This window comes from Dendrobium catenatum, unplaced genomic scaffold (assembly GCF_001605985.2).
Source record: "Dendrobium catenatum unplaced genomic scaffold, ASM160598v2 fragScaff_scaffold_1220, whole genome shotgun sequence".
In the NCBI taxonomy this organism is placed as follows: domain Eukaryota; kingdom Viridiplantae; phylum Streptophyta; class Magnoliopsida; order Asparagales; family Orchidaceae; genus Dendrobium; species Dendrobium catenatum.
The window spans coordinates 1,751,828-1,769,712 of NW_021319682.1; the positions used below are offsets into that span (position 1 = coordinate 1,751,828).

The 17,885-nt window shown below is 32.6% G+C and overlaps 1 protein-coding gene across 1 annotated transcript in view; it reads right to left on the reverse strand.

The window, feature by feature from the left end:
* Positions 1–10,527, reverse strand: part of LOC114580716 — a 13,833-nt gene extending 3,306 nt beyond the window's left edge. The window contains exon 1 of the mRNA XM_028699169.1: positions 10,236–10,527. Coding sequence (XP_028555002.1) covers positions 10,236–10,453 — 218 coding nt within the window. The 5' untranslated portion in view covers positions 10,454–10,527. The remainder of the gene's footprint in view (positions 1–10,235) is intronic.
* Between the last annotated feature and the right edge of the window lie 7,358 nt (positions 10,528–17,885).

The window sequence follows — 17,885 nt, forward strand, 5'->3', positions numbered from 1 at the left end:
CCGGCGAAAGTTTTAGGTCAAATCGAAGAGGACGACGAGAGGATTACTCATGTATGATTATTTTCAAACGAATCTCTCCCAATCTCTAGATTTTTGGAAAAGAAAATTCTAGGGTTTTATAGAATTTTGGAATTTCTTCGAAATCTCTTTGCGAAACTTTTAAGGAATGTTTAGAGGATTGTTTTGGCAATAAAAACATAGAGATTTGAGGAGATTTTGAAGATTTAAAAATTAGGGTTTTCTTAGATTTTGAATTTTGAGGAATCCCCTTTACAAATATTGTTCCTAAAGTTATTAGAAATGTTTTTAAAATATGAAATTGGATTTTTAGAAAAAATTTTGTTTTTGATAATTTCCATAATTATTTAATCCGAAAATTAACATATAATTATAATTATATGTTTAGGATTAAGTTTGGAGCGATAATTTGATGAAATTGGAGTTTTATGAATTTCCAAAATTTTAGTATTTATTAAATCCGAAAATTTAGATTTATTTAATTAAAAATTCATTAAGTATATTAAGAAATAGTTAAGGGGAAATGAGAGATTTAAACTTAGGATTTAGGTTATTCAAATTATATGACGTCGTTTTTGTAAATTTCTTAGGTAGTGATCGTCGAAGTTTAAGGTGAAAGAATTTTGGTAGAAACGACGTACCGTACTTGATTTGAGGTAGGTGTTCATACCCCATTTAATTTTATAAGTGTTTAATTTTATTTATGCTTAGAATGCAATTTCATGTATTTATGTTACTATCAAAATATTTTATTTACTGTCAAATATTTTGATATTCATGATAAAAAAAATATCCTACAGTATCATGCTTTCATTTCATGCATTATTTGAAAAGCATTAAGGTATATAAATAAATGAAATAAATATGAAAGAAAATTGAGCATGATTCAAAGATTTAAAAACAATAACAATTTCATTTTGCATGTTGATCCGGAAGTGTCAAATTGGTAAAGAAGCTCTTTCGAGCATTGGTAAAGGAGGCTCATATGAGCCATGGTAAAGGATGGTTCTTATGAACCAATGGTAAAGGAAATGACCAAAATTTGACTGCGTACCTGATCAGTACGAATAAAGGTACTTCCGAGACGGGAGATACATTTAGCATAATAATTTTTTATTTTCATTGCATATGAAAAAGGTGAAAGAAAAAAAAACTGAAATGAATGAAATGTTAAAGAAAGAAAAATGCAAGAAAAATTGAAAAGTTTAAAGGTTGTGACCTGCAAAATGATATGAAATAAATTAGTTCTAATTGTAAAAGTGTTTTATTTATGCATCTTATAAAATTAATTGAGATATGAACTACCTGCTGAGCGTTGACTCATTCCTCGTTTGGAAATATTTTTCAGCAGAGAAGTGATGGCTGCACGACGACCGTACACGTATCGTCATAGGGGACCTCAGGAAGAAAGGTTCCATTTTATGTTTTAAGTTTTAGTCTTTGAGTTTGTTTCTGTAGTTCGTGAGTTTGAAGTTTATGAAATGGTGAGAGCTTATGTAATGTAATTGATGTTTAAAAAGTTTTTAATAGTTGTGTGACAGAAGAACAGTTTGATGTTTCTTAGTGGCTCTTTCTTTTAATAATGGATGATACTTTGTGTACTGAGTTTAAATTTATAATGAATTTGATTATGCTTTATATGCTCTTCCGTACGATTGTCTGTTCCCGCCCCGTTATCGACAGGCTAGCCGAGCCGGGTCGTGACAAGAGTGGTATCAGAGCAAAGGTTTAGTAATAATCAATGAAAAAGCCTATAGAATGATTGATTGAGTCATAGGATGTTTAGGAAGTGTAATTTTATGAATTATGCGCCTTATAATTGATGTGTTTTATCTCACGGATATGGATCCTGAGCAGAATGCCACTGATGACATTAATTTGGAGGAAGGGAGGGAGCTACCAGAAGTAGCAGAACCTCAGAGGAACAATAGTATGGAGTCATTCACTCAGATGATGGAAGCGATGACTCAGATGATTAGGACTTCCCAAAATCAGGCCAGTGGCAGTGGAAGTGGAGTTCGACCTATGGATAAGAACTTGAAATTATTTCAGGATATGAAGCCTCCACTATTCTCAAGTGATGGGCCTATAGAAGTTGAGGACTGGCTAAAGCGGATTGAGAAGATCCTTGAGGGCATGTCTTGCCTAGAGGATAGGAGGGTGACATTGGCTGCTTATGCCTTTGATGGCAAGGCTGAGAGGTGGTGGAGGAGTCAGTTATAAGAAATACTCGAGGGAATACCAAGCAGCCAAGTCTCCTGAGAGGAGTTTGTGGAAGTGTTCAGAGGCTGGTATGTGCCTATGACAGCCAGAAGACAGATGCAGGATAAGTTCAACAGATTGGTTCAGGGAGACCGATCTGTTTCTCAGTATGAGGCAGAATTTACAATGTTATCCAAGTATGCCCCACACCTGATACCCAATACTGAAGAGAAGTGCAACCATTTTTTAAATGGGTTAAGGGATGTGATAAGACAGTTACTTGTACCTTTTGGAATTGAAGATTATCCACTTTGGTGCAAAGAGTCAGAAGGATTGAGATGGACATGTTGGCAACAAAGAAGAGGAGGGATTTTCAGAAAAGGAAGATGGAAGGCAAGTCAAAGCATTCCCAGATAACGCAGTCTTCTCAGTCAGGGGTTTCTACTTGGAAGAAGCCCAGATCCAGTGATTCTGACAGCAGTACTTCAACTACTACTTTGTGCAACAAGTGTGGGCGAGTGCATAACGGAGAGTGTCTCTCAGGCACTAATATTTGTTACTGGTGTCATCAGCCTGGGCACATGGCGAAGTCTTGTCCTCTTTTGGGTCAGCGATCTGCTATAGATGTGAGGTCAGGCAACAATACTCAGAGGACTGCTGGTAGACCTAGAGCTGTAGAGTCTACTACTTCTGTGCCTTCTCAAGGTCAGACTCGTCAGAATGTTCAGCCACGAGTCTATGGATTGTCCCAGCAAGAAGCTAAGGGGTCTCCTGATTTGGTTACAGTTGCGTAATTTAATTAATTGTAATTTGAATTTCTCCTCTCCTGGCATACAGAACTTTACCTCCTTGTTACAATCTATAGTCACGAAATGGCAAGATAACCAGTCCATGCCTAAGATTGCATCAAACTCAAATAGAGGTAAAGACGATCAGATCAGCCTCAAATTTCTTATCACAAATCCTCAACTTCACTAGACAACTCTGCTTAGCTTCCAACTGATTTTCATTAGGCATCAAAACTGATAGTGATTTAATTATAACTGTATGAAGCAAATTAGCAGTTCTAACAAACTCTTCTGAAATAAAGGAGTGTGACGCTCCAGTATCAAAAAGGATTTTAACGGGTCTATCGCACATTAAGATTGTCCCTAAACATGAAAAGTTACAGAATTCATTTACAAAACATGTCATTCATTAATTGTTCCTTTCATTTTTATTCATTGTTTATTTCCTATTCATAAAAAAAAAATATATTGATTGCAATAAATTTAATTACATACCTGTAACCATATCAGGAGACCCTTTAGCTTCTTGCTGGGATAATCCATAGACTCGAGGCTGAACATTCTGACGAGTCTGACCTTGAGAAGGAACAGAAGCAGTAGACTCCACAGCTCCAGGTCTACCAGCAGTCCTCTGAGTATTGTTGACTGACCTCACCTCTATAGTAGATCGCTGACCTAAAAGAGGACAAGACTTCGCCATGTGCCCAGGCTGATGGCACCAGTAACAAGTATTAGTGCCTGAGAGGCACTCTCCCTTATGTGTTCTCCCACACTTACTGTACAAGGTAGCAGTTGAAGCACTGCTATCAGAACCACTGGATCTAGGTTTCTTCCAAGTAGAAACCCCTGACTGAGAAGACTGTGCCATTTGAGAAGGCTTTGACCTGTCTTCCATCTTTATCTTCTGAAAATCCCTCCTCTTCTGAGTTGTCAGCATGTCCATCTCAATCCTTCTGGCTCTTTCCACCAAAGTGGGATAATCCTCAATTCCAAAAGGCACAAGAGGCTGTCTTATCATGTCCTTTAACCCATTCAGAAAACGGTTGCACTTCTCTTCAGCATTGGGTATCAGGTGTGGGGCATACCTAGATAACATTGTAAATTCCACCTCATACTGAGAAACAGATCGATCTCCCTGAATCAATCTGTTGAACTTATCCTGCATATATCTCCTGGCTGTCGCAGGTACATACCAAACTCTGAATGCCTTTACAAACTCCTCCCAGGAAACTTGGCTGCTTTGTCTTCCTCCAAATGTTTCTTCTAACTGACTCCACCACCTCTCAGCCTCGCCATCAAAAGCATAAGCAGCCAGTGTAACTCTCCTGTACTCTGGGCAAGACATGCCCTCAAGGATCTTCTCAATCCGCATTAGCCAGTCCTCAGCTTCTATAGGTCCACCACTTGAGAACAATTGAGGCTTCATATCTTGAAACAGCTTCAGGCTCTTATCCATAGGTCGACCTCCACTTCCACTGCCACTGCCACTGGCCTGATTTGGGAAGTTCTAATCATCTGAGTCATCGCTTCCATTATCTGAGTGAATGACTCCATACTATTATTCCTCTGAGGTTCAGTTACTTCTTGTAGCTCCCTCCTTCCTCCATATTAATACCATCAGTGGCATTCTGCTCAGGATCCATACTCCTGAGATAAAACACTTCAATCATAAGTCACAAATAATCATAAAATTACACTTCCTACACATTCTAAGACTCAATCAATCATCCTATAGGCTCTTTCATTTATCATTATTAAACCTTTGATCTGATACCACTCTTGTCACGACCTAGCCCAGCTAGCCCGATTATATCGGGGCGGGAACAGTCGGTCGTATGGAAGAGTATAATACATAACATATTTTCATTTAAAACTTTAAGTCAGAATATAAATATCATCCCAAAATACATGAAAGAGCCACTAATAAACTTCAAACTCAAATGTTACAAACTGATCAACTGTCTCATAACCAATAAAACTTTCAAACCCATCATCATAACATAAACTTTCACAATTACATAAACCTCAAACTCACGAACTACAATGAAACAAACACAAAGACTCAAACTGAAAACACAAAAAGGAACCTTTCATCTTGAGGTACCCTATGACGATACATATAAGGTCGTCGAGCAGCCATCACTTATCTCCTGAAAAAAATTTTTAAACGAGGAATGAGCCAACGCTCAGCAGGTAATTCATAGCTCAGTTAATTTCATAAGATGTATAAATAAAACATTTTAAAATTAGAAACTAATTCATAACATCTTATAAGTCAAAATTCTTAAAACTTTCAATCTTACTTTTCTTTAATCATTTCATTAACATTTCATTCCTTTCATAATTATTTTCTTTCATTTTATTCATATGCAATTCAGATGCAAAAATACTTATGTCATATGTATACACCCACCCCGAAAGTACCCTTTTTCGTACTGATTAGGTACGCAGTCAAATTTTGGTCATTTCTTTTACCATTTGGCTTTTACAAGCCCCATTACCATTTGGCTTTTGTAAGCCCCTTTACCATTACCATTTTGGCACTTCTGGATCAACATGCAACATGAAAATTTTATTCCATTTAAATTTTTTAATTTCCGTTCAATTTTCTTTCATAAGCCTCATATATTTTCATGCCCAAATGCTTTTCATATGTTCATATGCTTTCCAACAGTTAATGCAAAAATATAAAGACATAAACTTGCAGAATCAATGAATTTAAAATATTAATTAACAATAAAAATATAAAGACATGAAATTTCATTAAACATAAAAATGTTAAAACACTTATAAACTTAACTGGGATCTGAACATCTACCTCAAACCAAGTACGACATGTCGCTTCGACCAAATTCTTTCACCTTAAACTTTAATGGTCAGAACCTAAACAGTTTACAAAAGAGATGTGTCACATAATTTAAAAATCAAATTTTCTAAGTCTAATTGCTAAACCCGACATTTTCTCTTAACCATTCCTTACGACATTTAAAGGATAATTAATTAAATAAACCTAAATTTTCGGATTAAATAAATACTAAAATTTTAAAAATTCATAAAACTCCAATTTCATCAAATTATCGCTCCAAACTTAATCCTAAACAAATAATTATAATTATATTATAATTTTCGGATTAAATAATTTAGGAAATTAAGAAAAATAATTTTTTTCCTAAAAATCAAAATTTTCATCATTAAAGCATTCCTTATACCCTAAGGAATAAAAATTGTAAAAAAAAGATTTTGCTTTAAAAAAACAAAGATTATGAAAAACCCTAATTTACAAATCTCCAAATACTTTTGCGAAATAAAGTCATTTCCACCGTTAACATATATCCCTAATCCTTCCCTATTGATTTCGTAAAGAAATTTCAACGTTTTCTAAAACCCTAAACTTTTCTCTTCCAAAAATTGAGAGATCGAGAGGGATTCGTTTGAAAATAATCATACCTGAGTGTTTCTCTCGTCGTCCCCTTCGATTTGAACTATTTTTCTCGCCGGAAGATCGTCACCGGAACGCATGTCGCCCCTTGCCCGACCGCCCTACCGTCCGCTCCCTCTCTCTTGTTTTCGGTAATTCACGCGTGAAATGAAGAGGGAGGGGTTCGGGTATAGCCTATTAAGGGAAATTGGGTTTGCTAAAAGTCTAAAATGCCCTTACTTAAATAAATCTAGACTTTTAAATGATAGGGGTAGAGTTGTCCTTTTGAAACTTTAATCTATTTTAATTCCTAAAATAAACGAAATTAGGTATAAGTGTTATATACCAAAACGATCAGAATTTCGTAAATGAAAAGGAACAATCAATGAATGACATGCTTTGTAAATGAATTCTGTAATTTTTCATGTTTAGGGACAATCTTAATGTGCGATAGACCCATTAGAATTTTGTTTGATACTGGAACGTCACACTCCTTTGTTTCAAAAGAATTTGTTAGATCAGCTAATTTGCTTCCTACCTTTATGTTGAAGTCTCTATCAGTTTTAATGCCTAATGGGAATCATATGGAAGCTAATCAAAATGTCAAGTGAATTTGAAGATTTGTGATAAGAGTTTAGAAGCAAATATGATTGTATTGCCTTTGTTTGAGTTTGAAGTTTATTAGTGGCTCTTTCATGTATTTTGGGATGATATTTATGTTCTGACCTTAAGTTTTAAATGAAAATATGTTATGTATTATGCTCTTTCGTACGACCGATTGTTCCCGCCCCGATATAATCGGGCTAGCCGGGCCGGGTCGTGACATAAACCACCATTAAAGATTATCCATCATTGTTTGTTTGAAATTTTTATTTTTTGATTAATAGGATCCTTTAACAAAATATGCTCTTCAAACTCTATATATCATTAATATTACAACTCCAAAGAGAAGGTCAAATCCCAGGGTCAATCAAAACATTATCATTATCAATCTTTACATGTTATTTCCTCGTCAAAAACTGATTCATTTAAATTATTTAATATTAAATGAAAAAACATAAGTTTATATCGAACTTATGTTACTAATGGATTATTTACATAAGAAAATATAATGAATATCCTAAATCAATAAGAAATATATATTTTCTAATTATAATAACTCAATAAATAATAAATTCAAAAAGTCACAATCAATTTCAATTGCCCACTTCACTCCAATTAATTCATAATTTATAATCAATTTCAATTATCCGAGTGCTAATTGAGCCACATTTCATATATAAAGACATCTATTGAATTACAATAAGTTCTCATATTTTTAAAGTACGTATAATGTATCAAGAGGAATAAAAAGGGGTGTAATACATAGTTTTAACCTGGGAACTATGGTGGCAATGGCCAGGGCACAGTTATGATTGGAGTGCTTGCATGAGTGTGGTCACATCCTAGGAGCTAGGATGGCATGAGAGCAAAGAAGGTCAATAGTTATGGTCGGAGATGCTCAAAAAGGAGGCCATGAATGTTCGATGACATCTAAAGGAGAAGTGGAAAGGGGCAGTGCAAACTCAAAAAAAGAAATGGCTTTTGTAAACTCAATTAAGGAAGAAAAAGATTATCGTTTCCTAATATGAGGACCAAATATTAAATGTTTTGTCCTTCAACCCAAAATTTTAGCTACTAAATTTTTTTTTGCAAAGAGAATTTGGGGGGTAAATGCTCATTAAAAATAATGATTCTTTTTTAAGCTTACATGATACATTATTGGTCTTTTTTTTCTTAAGGATTGTCAAGTGTTTGAAGTGAGGAAGAGAGAGGGGGGAGGAGACTTGTTAAAAGTGGTATCTTGGTGAAGGGAAAAATACTAGGGTGGGAAATTGCCAACCCTAACGTAAGAATAATTCATAACCTACCCTTTAAAACTCTAATTTGCATTTCCCCACAATCCTTATAACTTCTCAAAGCCTCAACTCCAAACTAACCAGAAATTAAAATAGCCAAAAGTCCAACAAAGAGAGATACTTTCCTGCTATAAGCAACAACATAAAAAAATTAACTTCTTAACTACTGATTTGAAACCCATAAAAAATATCTTTATTAATTTCATAACATCTCAAACCTTTGATCTGAAGTTCTTCACCTGTTTCCTCCAAGAAAAATTTACCCTTTCAAATCCTAGAGGTTTCGATCTCAAATCAATCCTAAACTCTAAATACTCATTTTCCTACTACCAACAGAACCCTTTCACCACCTCCCCAAGAGAGCATCAATCAAACTATTGCCTTCACCTTTAAGATCCTATAACCCTATATCACTTCCACACTTTCTTAGAACTACTTATCAAAGATGGTGAGGCTAAAGACTCTCTAAGCTTCACAAATGCCTCTAAACATGTATAGGTCTATCTACATTTTTTTATGTTCCATAGTAATTTGAATGGTGTGCATTTATCATATATTAACAATCTCCATACATTGGTTGTTGCCTATGGGGACAAAATCGCTAGCATTGGTATGGCTTGTTTAAACTTGTAAGGTGGCCTAACAATCTCCATATATTGGTTTTTGTATACCGCCTTCTGAGGGTTAGCTTTTGCTCCTTAATAAGTCATGAGATAACGAGGAAACTAGCACATACTTAGTGGGATAAAGCTTGATTTTGTGTTGCCTTAGAGTTATAAACTTACTTGCACATTAGCCAAGTATGCTTCCTTTTCATAGGTAAATCATCAACAAACACCTTGATATTCTTATCTTTCTACAACTGAAAAGTATTATCCATCATGTTGTAATATATAGCTTCACCATTTTTTAGCCCAAAAGGCATTACATGATAGCTGTAGATCCCACCAAGCATAATAAAGCTCATTTTTATTTCATATGTTGGGTGCATTTTAATTTGATGAAATTTGAAAATGCACCAATAATAAAGCTCATTTTTATTTCATATGTTGGGTGCATTTTAATTTGATGAAATTCGAAGAAGCATCAACCAAAATGATAAGCCTGATTTTGCATCATCAATCCAAGATAACAGAAAGCAATCTTCAAACAAACATCATTCAAGCAAGCAAAATCAACACACAACATCCATTTGGCATTGCTTTTATCAACAATTATCACATTTGAAAACCAATTTGGATGCTTGTAACAAAGTTGACGCTATCAGCTTATTCATTTTCCCTTTTATTTACAATTGCATATTAAATCAGTGATAGTGCACCTCCAGGCTAAAATTTGGCATTTCTAAATGTTTACATGCAAAAACATCCAAATTCTTTCTTAAAATCATTGGTAGTTCGCGGTTTCAACATGCAGATCTCATTGTTAAGTGGATCAGATTTTTAACAAAAGACCATCTGAATCTTGGCTTTCACCTAAAGAAGCCAAAAAGGGGTTTCTCAAAGGTTCACGAGTTCTTAGAATGAAACATGTATAGATGATTTAGAAGATTGCGACCCTTCAAAAGATGGGAACTCGGCAACAGCCTGTAGTCTTTGTAAGGCTTTTCGTTATTTTTCATTTTTTCAATCGTCGATTTTTTGTTGTAAGAACCAAAGTGTTGAGCTCGAACATAAGTAAATCATGCAGAGTTAAATCACCAACTGCAAAACTGCCCATAAGCGCAACATGAAAACTCCAAATCCAAGAAAAAATATAAATTAAAAAAAAATAAAACTAGACTAAAGTCTAAAACCTGAGAACATCGATTAATTTATAACGCAAGAACTGCAAGAGCAAAGCCTCAATAATCCACGGCATGATCTCTTAAAAAAAAAAAACATAGTAGACATCCAGAAGTTAAGAGAATACTGGCAGCATGCACTGGAAGAGCAACAATGGCGTGTCCTTTGGCAGTAGCTGCCAGGCCATTGTAGAGCCAGGGCGAAGTAATCAAATTCTCGCTGCGCCATCGCCTCCCCGGAGGCGTTAGCAGAGACGACGTCGCCTCTTGCAGCGGCGGCGTCGACGATGACAAGTACAAGAAGACATAGAGAATGGGCTTGAGCGTTGTAAGCCTTTCTGGCCATGGCTTTTCTCCGCGCTTTTGGGAGGCAGTTTGCGGATTTAGGTTATTTAAAGATCTTGCAAAGCAAGGGAGAGTTTAATTAAAAGGAACAATTATTAGGTCCTCCCATCGGACCTAGAGAAATGTCCGGTCGGCACTAAAATCTTGCCAAAAAATTTGGTATTTGCTCGGTATTGCTAGGTATTATTTGGTAATAATCAGAAATATCATTTTGTGAAGACCAATACCGAGTTATACCGAGCAATACCGAGTTATACAAAAAAATACCGAGTTTTTTCTAGGAAAAACTAAGTATTTTTTTGTATAATTCGGTATAGCTCGGTATAACTCGGTATTTGGTCTTCACATGATGGCATTCCTCGTTATTGTTTGGTGTTGCTTGGTATTTGCTCAATATTTCTCATTTTTTGACGTAACTTTAGCTCCGACTGGACGTAGCTCTACGTCCGGTCGGATGACCTAATAATTGTTCAAAAGACACTTCTAAGGAGTGAAATTGTTTTTTTTTTTTTTATGCAAGTTCCTGACATTTTTATTTATTTTATTTCATAGAAATAATTTTGACTCTCGAAAACCTAATGTCAAAGAGACAACTAGGTCATCCTCTAATCAAGCATGCAAATGTCTAAAGCACACCAATTAGATTTGTGTAAATTAAAAGTTCCACGTGTGTATAAATCAAGAATTTGAAATTTCGATCATGTTTAGGGGTCAATCATCTTATTCTGTAACTAAGGGTTTCAATTTTCAATTGTAATAAAAAATATGATTTATGAAAAGTTTGGCATTTTTTTAAACTTCATTTAATTTTTGGATTTATCATGAACTTAATTGCATTATTTTATTTTTATAGATTTAATTATGACTTTTCAATTATTACAAGTAGAAAAAGATAAATTATGAGCAACACTCATACAACATACGCAAGAGTCAAACCTATGTCATCTTAGTTGGAAGTCAACAACAAAACCAAGGAGAGTTGCATAGATTACAAGTAGAATTTTTTTTTTAGATTACAAGTAGAATTTTTTTTTTTTTTTAGATAACAAGTAGAATTTTTTTTAAGCCAAATAATTTTTATTCTATAAAAAAGGAACATACAACCATAGGCCAATAGAGGCAAAATTACAAAAGAACAAAGCTTATAATACCACAATAGGCGACAGATTGCTTTGCAATCTGAAATTGAAAGATAACCCAAAATTGGAGAAAACAAATAATGGCCTGAAGCTAGTCAGACTCAGAATCATTATCCAGTTGTCATGCTTTGGACAATCCATTGGAGGAAGATAATATAGCAGCCAAAAGTCCCAAATACAAAAGCCACCATTCACCACATAGATGAAAGAACAATCAAACAAGCTCCAATCTTTATAAATTTTGGACCTCATGTCATCAATGAACTAAATCCTGATCTCACAAAATTTGAGCTCATTTGGAGTGCAATTGAATTTTTAATTATTTATTAAATTCCATTCTAAATTTATCCTTCCAAAATTAAAAATATATGTTCTAGGCTTTAGTATGACTTGCAATTATTTATCTTATGTTCTGTGATGCATTTAAATTTTTTGAAAAAAATAATTTTGTATTTTTAATATTTTTATCAAATTTTTATTGAATTATTGAAATCCCTTATGTCTATTGTTTTTTTTTTTTTACCTAATTTCTCCTAAGATTAGGGTTGGATAGTTTTCTAGACAAATGACTTCAAAATCTCATGAAATAAATTCCATAGGTCAATAAATACCTCAAGACCATTCCATGAAATTTTCAAATAATTTATAATTGAATTAAATTTTCTAAAATTTCCTAATTTCACTTACACCAATAGTTCAATTATTTGCTAAGGCTCTAAAGAGAGAGTTATGACTGAAAGAATTTTTTAGAATGCTAATGATTTAGGGCTTATATTTAAATATTTAAAGTATTTGGCCCTCAAATCAATTTTGGTGAAATTTGAATGCTCTAGGTCATTTAATGACATAGATATTTAAAAAAACAATTGGAGGGTTAATGATACATAAAATTGATCTGAGAAAATCCAAGGATCTCCAGGCATCCCAAAAACCTATCAAATGAATTTGAGCATTATGAAATATGTTTAAGAGGAATAATCATCTCATTAGCCCTATGCAACAATTAATTTATATAGTGCACATGTTTAGAAAAAAAAATTTTAATTTTTTTAAAAAAATATTCTACATGTTGAATCCATAGAGGGATCATTCCTAATTTTTGGATTTAAATTAAGTAGATATAATTTTTCAAAATTTGAGATGATTTTTTTAAAATTAATTAAATTTTTATAATAGACTTAATTAATTCCCAACTGAGTCAAGAGGCACTTTATGAGCGTTCATTGCTTGATTGGATTCTATTAAAAGGAAGGGGTCCCACATTACATGTCATATTAATTTAAACCATATGTTAATATCAAACAGTTTAAATTAAACAAGCAAAAATTGCATGATAATAGTGTAGATAACTATACAACTACATTATGACAAACTATTTCATTTTAATGAAATAGATGGTGGTGTCATCATCTTCTCTCTCCTACTATTGATGGAACCCATTCAACTTCATTGATATGATTCAAAGAGATTTGTGAATGGATCTCTATCAAATTGGTCATGAAGGATTAGGAGGGTAGGAACTTGCAATCCAATGGTAGGATTTCATTGGATTGTAAGTTTGCTTCGTAAATTCTCAAACCTCATCGTTCATATGATAAAAAAAGTTGTGTACGTATTAGATGGTTTTAAAATATGATTGATGCTTGTTTTGGGTTTGTTGGACTTCCAAGAACACATACATTTTCTAAAGGTGTCAAAGGCTCAAGGTGTTTGAATCGAAAGTTAGATTCAAACAGTGGATAATTCTTCAAAGCTCTATCTATATACTCACAGAATAGGGTTTGAGGTTGAAATCACTCATATGCATAGTGGAGAAGCTAAATATGCGACGTTCATGCCCTATTTTTAGTCCTAAGGGACCTATTTATTGAATTTTTAATTTTGTACCTTAATGGAATTCTAGCCATTGTCGATAGTTATAGCTGGCCAAGGTGGTTAAGGATGGGTTAATAGGGTGCGTTTAGATAGCTTTATTAGATATAACTGTGTATTATTTTTAGCAAATAACAATTGATGTATTTGAATATTTTAAAATGTTTATAGAATGCATTCAAAGAGAACAAGATAACCTTATTTATAGAATTCAAACAAATCATGGTGGAGAGTTTATGAATAAACATTTTACATATTTTTATGATAAGAATAATACTAGACATAATTTCTCTACACTTAAGATTCATCAACCAAGTATAGTTTTAGAAAGAAAGAATTGCTCCATAATAAAATTAGGAATGTCTATGCTCAACGAATATAAGTTACTAAGTATTTTTTGGTAGAAGCTATGAACACTGCATGTTATATGATGAATAGGGTTTACATGAGACCAATTTTAAAGAAGACCTCTTATGAATTATTCTTTGGAAAGGAAAAAAAATTGGTCACTTATTTTTTGATGTATTTGAAAACTTTTAACCTTGTGATTAATTGTTTGAATGTGGTATAAATACTTTAAATGTAAAAATATTCTAGATGTTCAGAAAGAGCATAAATGACTAAAGTGAAAGGTATGTCCATGTTGAGACAAACTACTTTGAAAGGAAGGAAGGGGTTGGGTGCATGTGCATACCCAATGCCAAAAGCGTTCATCCTCAAAGTGTGATTAAACACTAGAATAATCTAGTCAAAACTATATGACTATTTTAAGGTAGAAGTCAACCAAATGTTCTATGATTAGATCTAAATGGGTTTCTTAAAAGGGAAGGCCATTATGTTTAGGGAATAGTATAGTCAAATGAGTATGAATCTTTTGGTGGACGGCTTAGTCAAAATATCATGGATAAGAAAAAGATAATCCTAACCATGAGTTATTGGCTAGACTAGGAGGTGTTCTAGTCAAAAGATCAAAACCAATCGAGTAGTATAGTTAAAAGAGTTTGAAAACATTGCGGAAGAACTTAGCAAAAAATGCATGGCCAAATTAGAATGTTTCCCAGTCAATAGAGCATGGATAAACTCTAATTTAAGATCTTAACCCAAATCCTTGATTTTAGTATTAAAAGTAGCTTTCTTGCATGCATGCATTATACCTAAAAATTATAGTTTTAAAATTATATGCTTATGTGGTTAGCTAACAGCACACTCTAAGTGAGCATAAGCCCAGATGCATGTGCACCTCTCAAATTTTCTTTTGAGAGGATTATCTCAACCTTTAAATAAGTTTTATAAACTTTAATTTTTTTTTCTAAAATTATTTATTGAAACATTTACATCTTTAGACTAAATCTGTTAAATTTTAAATCTAACATAAGTCTAATCTCCACTTCAATCATAAGTTTTCTCTTCAGAGATGTAATTAATTATAGATGTTTGCCTCTATAAGAGCCCAAGAACCTAGTTTAAAATAAAACCTATTTTAGTTCGCTAGAGCAAGCCAACAATCTTTTGGATGCTGATTAAAGTTTATCCTTGGTTAATTTCATTTTTAGAATGATAAACGAATTTTTTTCTTATTCCTCAGGATGAATTGCAAATTCCTTACGATATGTTTAATAATTAAGTAAATTTTATTTCCCTTTTCAGGTAGATAGTGAAGCATTAGTTTGTCTTTTGAGATAGTATCATGCTAACTGTGTGAATTTGATTAAGAAAACATAAAGGGAATCAATGACACATTTGTTTTTCTACACTTGATAAGTAAAATATGGCAGTGTCTTGATTTGCCCTAGTTAACATCAAAGAAAATTATGATTCAAAGTCTATTATCTTAAAAACATAACTTATACTTTAAAATAAGCCATTTGCATATGATAGAAGGTGAATCACCATAACTAAGTGAGATGAATTTCTCTCTATCTAAAAAATATGCAAAAAAAAAATCTTCAAATCACCAAAAAATCAAAAGGAAAATGTTAAAATAACTAGTAAAGACTTGATGGATTTAGCATCCCAAATTATTCAGCTTGAAACCACTTAGCTATGAAAGTGTTTGATGCAACCCAACTATGAGATACTCTATTAACAACCACAAAATTTCACATTTAAGGTTAGTCCTATTACCTCAAATTGAGAAAAGAAAACTCAAACTTACTAACAAATGATATCTAAATGGTAGGTAAAAAAAGTTTAGGACATATAATTCTTGGCAGCATATAAATGCCTATGAAATGAAGGAGAATAGATATGCCCACAAGAGTGAACGTAACCAACACTTGGAGGTTTTAATGATATGTGTGACATTTATCTATCTTCAAGTGAAATAGACCTCTATATTCTTTGATTAACCATGTTATGAAAAGTGCACGAACACTATGGGATTTAAATCACTAGCAAGGTCCATGTTATGCCTCATCTTGGTGATAAAAAGAAAATAAATTGTTAATTATATAGTGGATAGAGAGAGTCTCAATTTTAAGAAAACTTCTTTTCTTAAATTAAATTTTAATTTGATTATTTATTTATTTAAATTTATAAAAAATATTTTATGCTAAACCAAACATAAATGTATAAATTTTTAGAAAAATCACATTGTAATAAGAAAAATTAAAAAAAGTTTCAAATGAAAGTTGTAAATGAGCTGTAAAATCTAGAAAAAAATGTGTTATAGCATTATTGTTGGGCTATTGTTGATACAAACACATATTGAATAGAATATAAATAAACACCAAGGTCTTAAATACATGCTTAGACTCCTAAAACAATATGTAAAATGAATATGTGAATAAATAACAAGCTAAAATGTCCCTCAACTCTTAGTCCTTGACACATGATTTAAATTTCCTCAAGCCCATATATGATAATGAGGAACATCCTGGTAAGTTCTCCTGGTTTGGGTTGGCTAAAGTTAGTCTTAGATCCATATATATACTTGATATTTATTTATATCTTAATGCACATGTGAAGTTTTTCAAGTCTAAAAATTTTAGTAAATATAAAGTACTAAATGATGGCCCATAAATGTAAAGTACTAAATGGGCCATCATATTACTCTGATAGCCCAAGAGGTCAAGACTTATGATAACAACTAATTTTGTTGGAATGTCTAGATGTAAAAAGGGGTTAATTGCTCAAATTATTGTATCGGCTTAATAGCAATAACGCATCCCAAGGATCCAACTAAATTAAGTCCTTTCACCTAATATTAGTTAGATTTTAAAATTAAAATTTAAAATAAATTTAATATCATTCAAAGAATAGAAATAAATTGATAATTTATATTAATTTTTAAAGATAAATGTTGAAAGTCTTTTTAAAAGTATATGTCTCATGAATGTCTTTATAAGGTATTCAAGATAATTTTAGAAATAAATTTAGCTAACATGCCCTATGTTATTTTGTATTTATGTACAATCATATGAGATTTGATTATGATAAAATAATTCTCATTATCAGGTGACCCATCACCCAACAATGATAGTCACCCTCTTATGACTATGAGCCAAGTTCTAAAACTGTAGGATCAACCTATATAGTCAAGTGCTAATTGACCTCAAGTAAATGAAAAATGCAATAATATGAGGTGAAAGAGTTGAAAGTATCAACTTTAAATCTCGTGATTCGAGTTTTCATTGTTGTATAAAATCTTTAAATATAAAAATATTATAGACATTGAGAAAGAGCTTAAATGACTAAAATGCAAGGTATGTCCATATAGAGACAAACTGCTTTGAAAGGAGGGAGATGTTTTGGTGCACGTGTACACTCAATGTCAAAAGTGTTCATCCTCAAGATATGATTAAATAATAGAATAACTTAGTCAAAACTATATGTATATTTTAAGGTTGAAGTCAACCAAATGTGTTAATGTTATATCTAAACATGGTTCTTAAAAGGGAAGGCCACTACACCATGGGAATAATATAGTCAAAAGAGTGTGAATCTATTGAGGGATGGCTTAGTCAAAAGATCATTGATAAGAAAAATATAAGCCTAATCAGGAGTTAATGGCTAAATTGGGAGGCCATTATATCAAGGGAATAGTAAATCATATTGAATATTTAAAATTAAAAAAAATAACTTTGTGATTTTTTTTGCAAAATCACAAAAATTATCAAAAGAGTTAAAATTCAAAATATTTAAATAGAGTTAAAATATTAAAAAAGAAATTTAAAATTTAAAATTGGAAATTCAAAGTTTTGAAACTGACATTTTGAGAAGTAAACTGTTAAGATAGTTGCTATTTGAATGCTTTACATTTTGCAACTTATGTAGTTTTGATGATTCCAAACATTATTGTTCAAATGTGTAGTTATCTCCTAACAATTTTAGAAGATTTGTATTTGCTCTTGTGTGTACTAACATTTAAGGAAAAATGAACTTCAGACTACGAAGACTTCAAATCAAATTCAACATGAGATA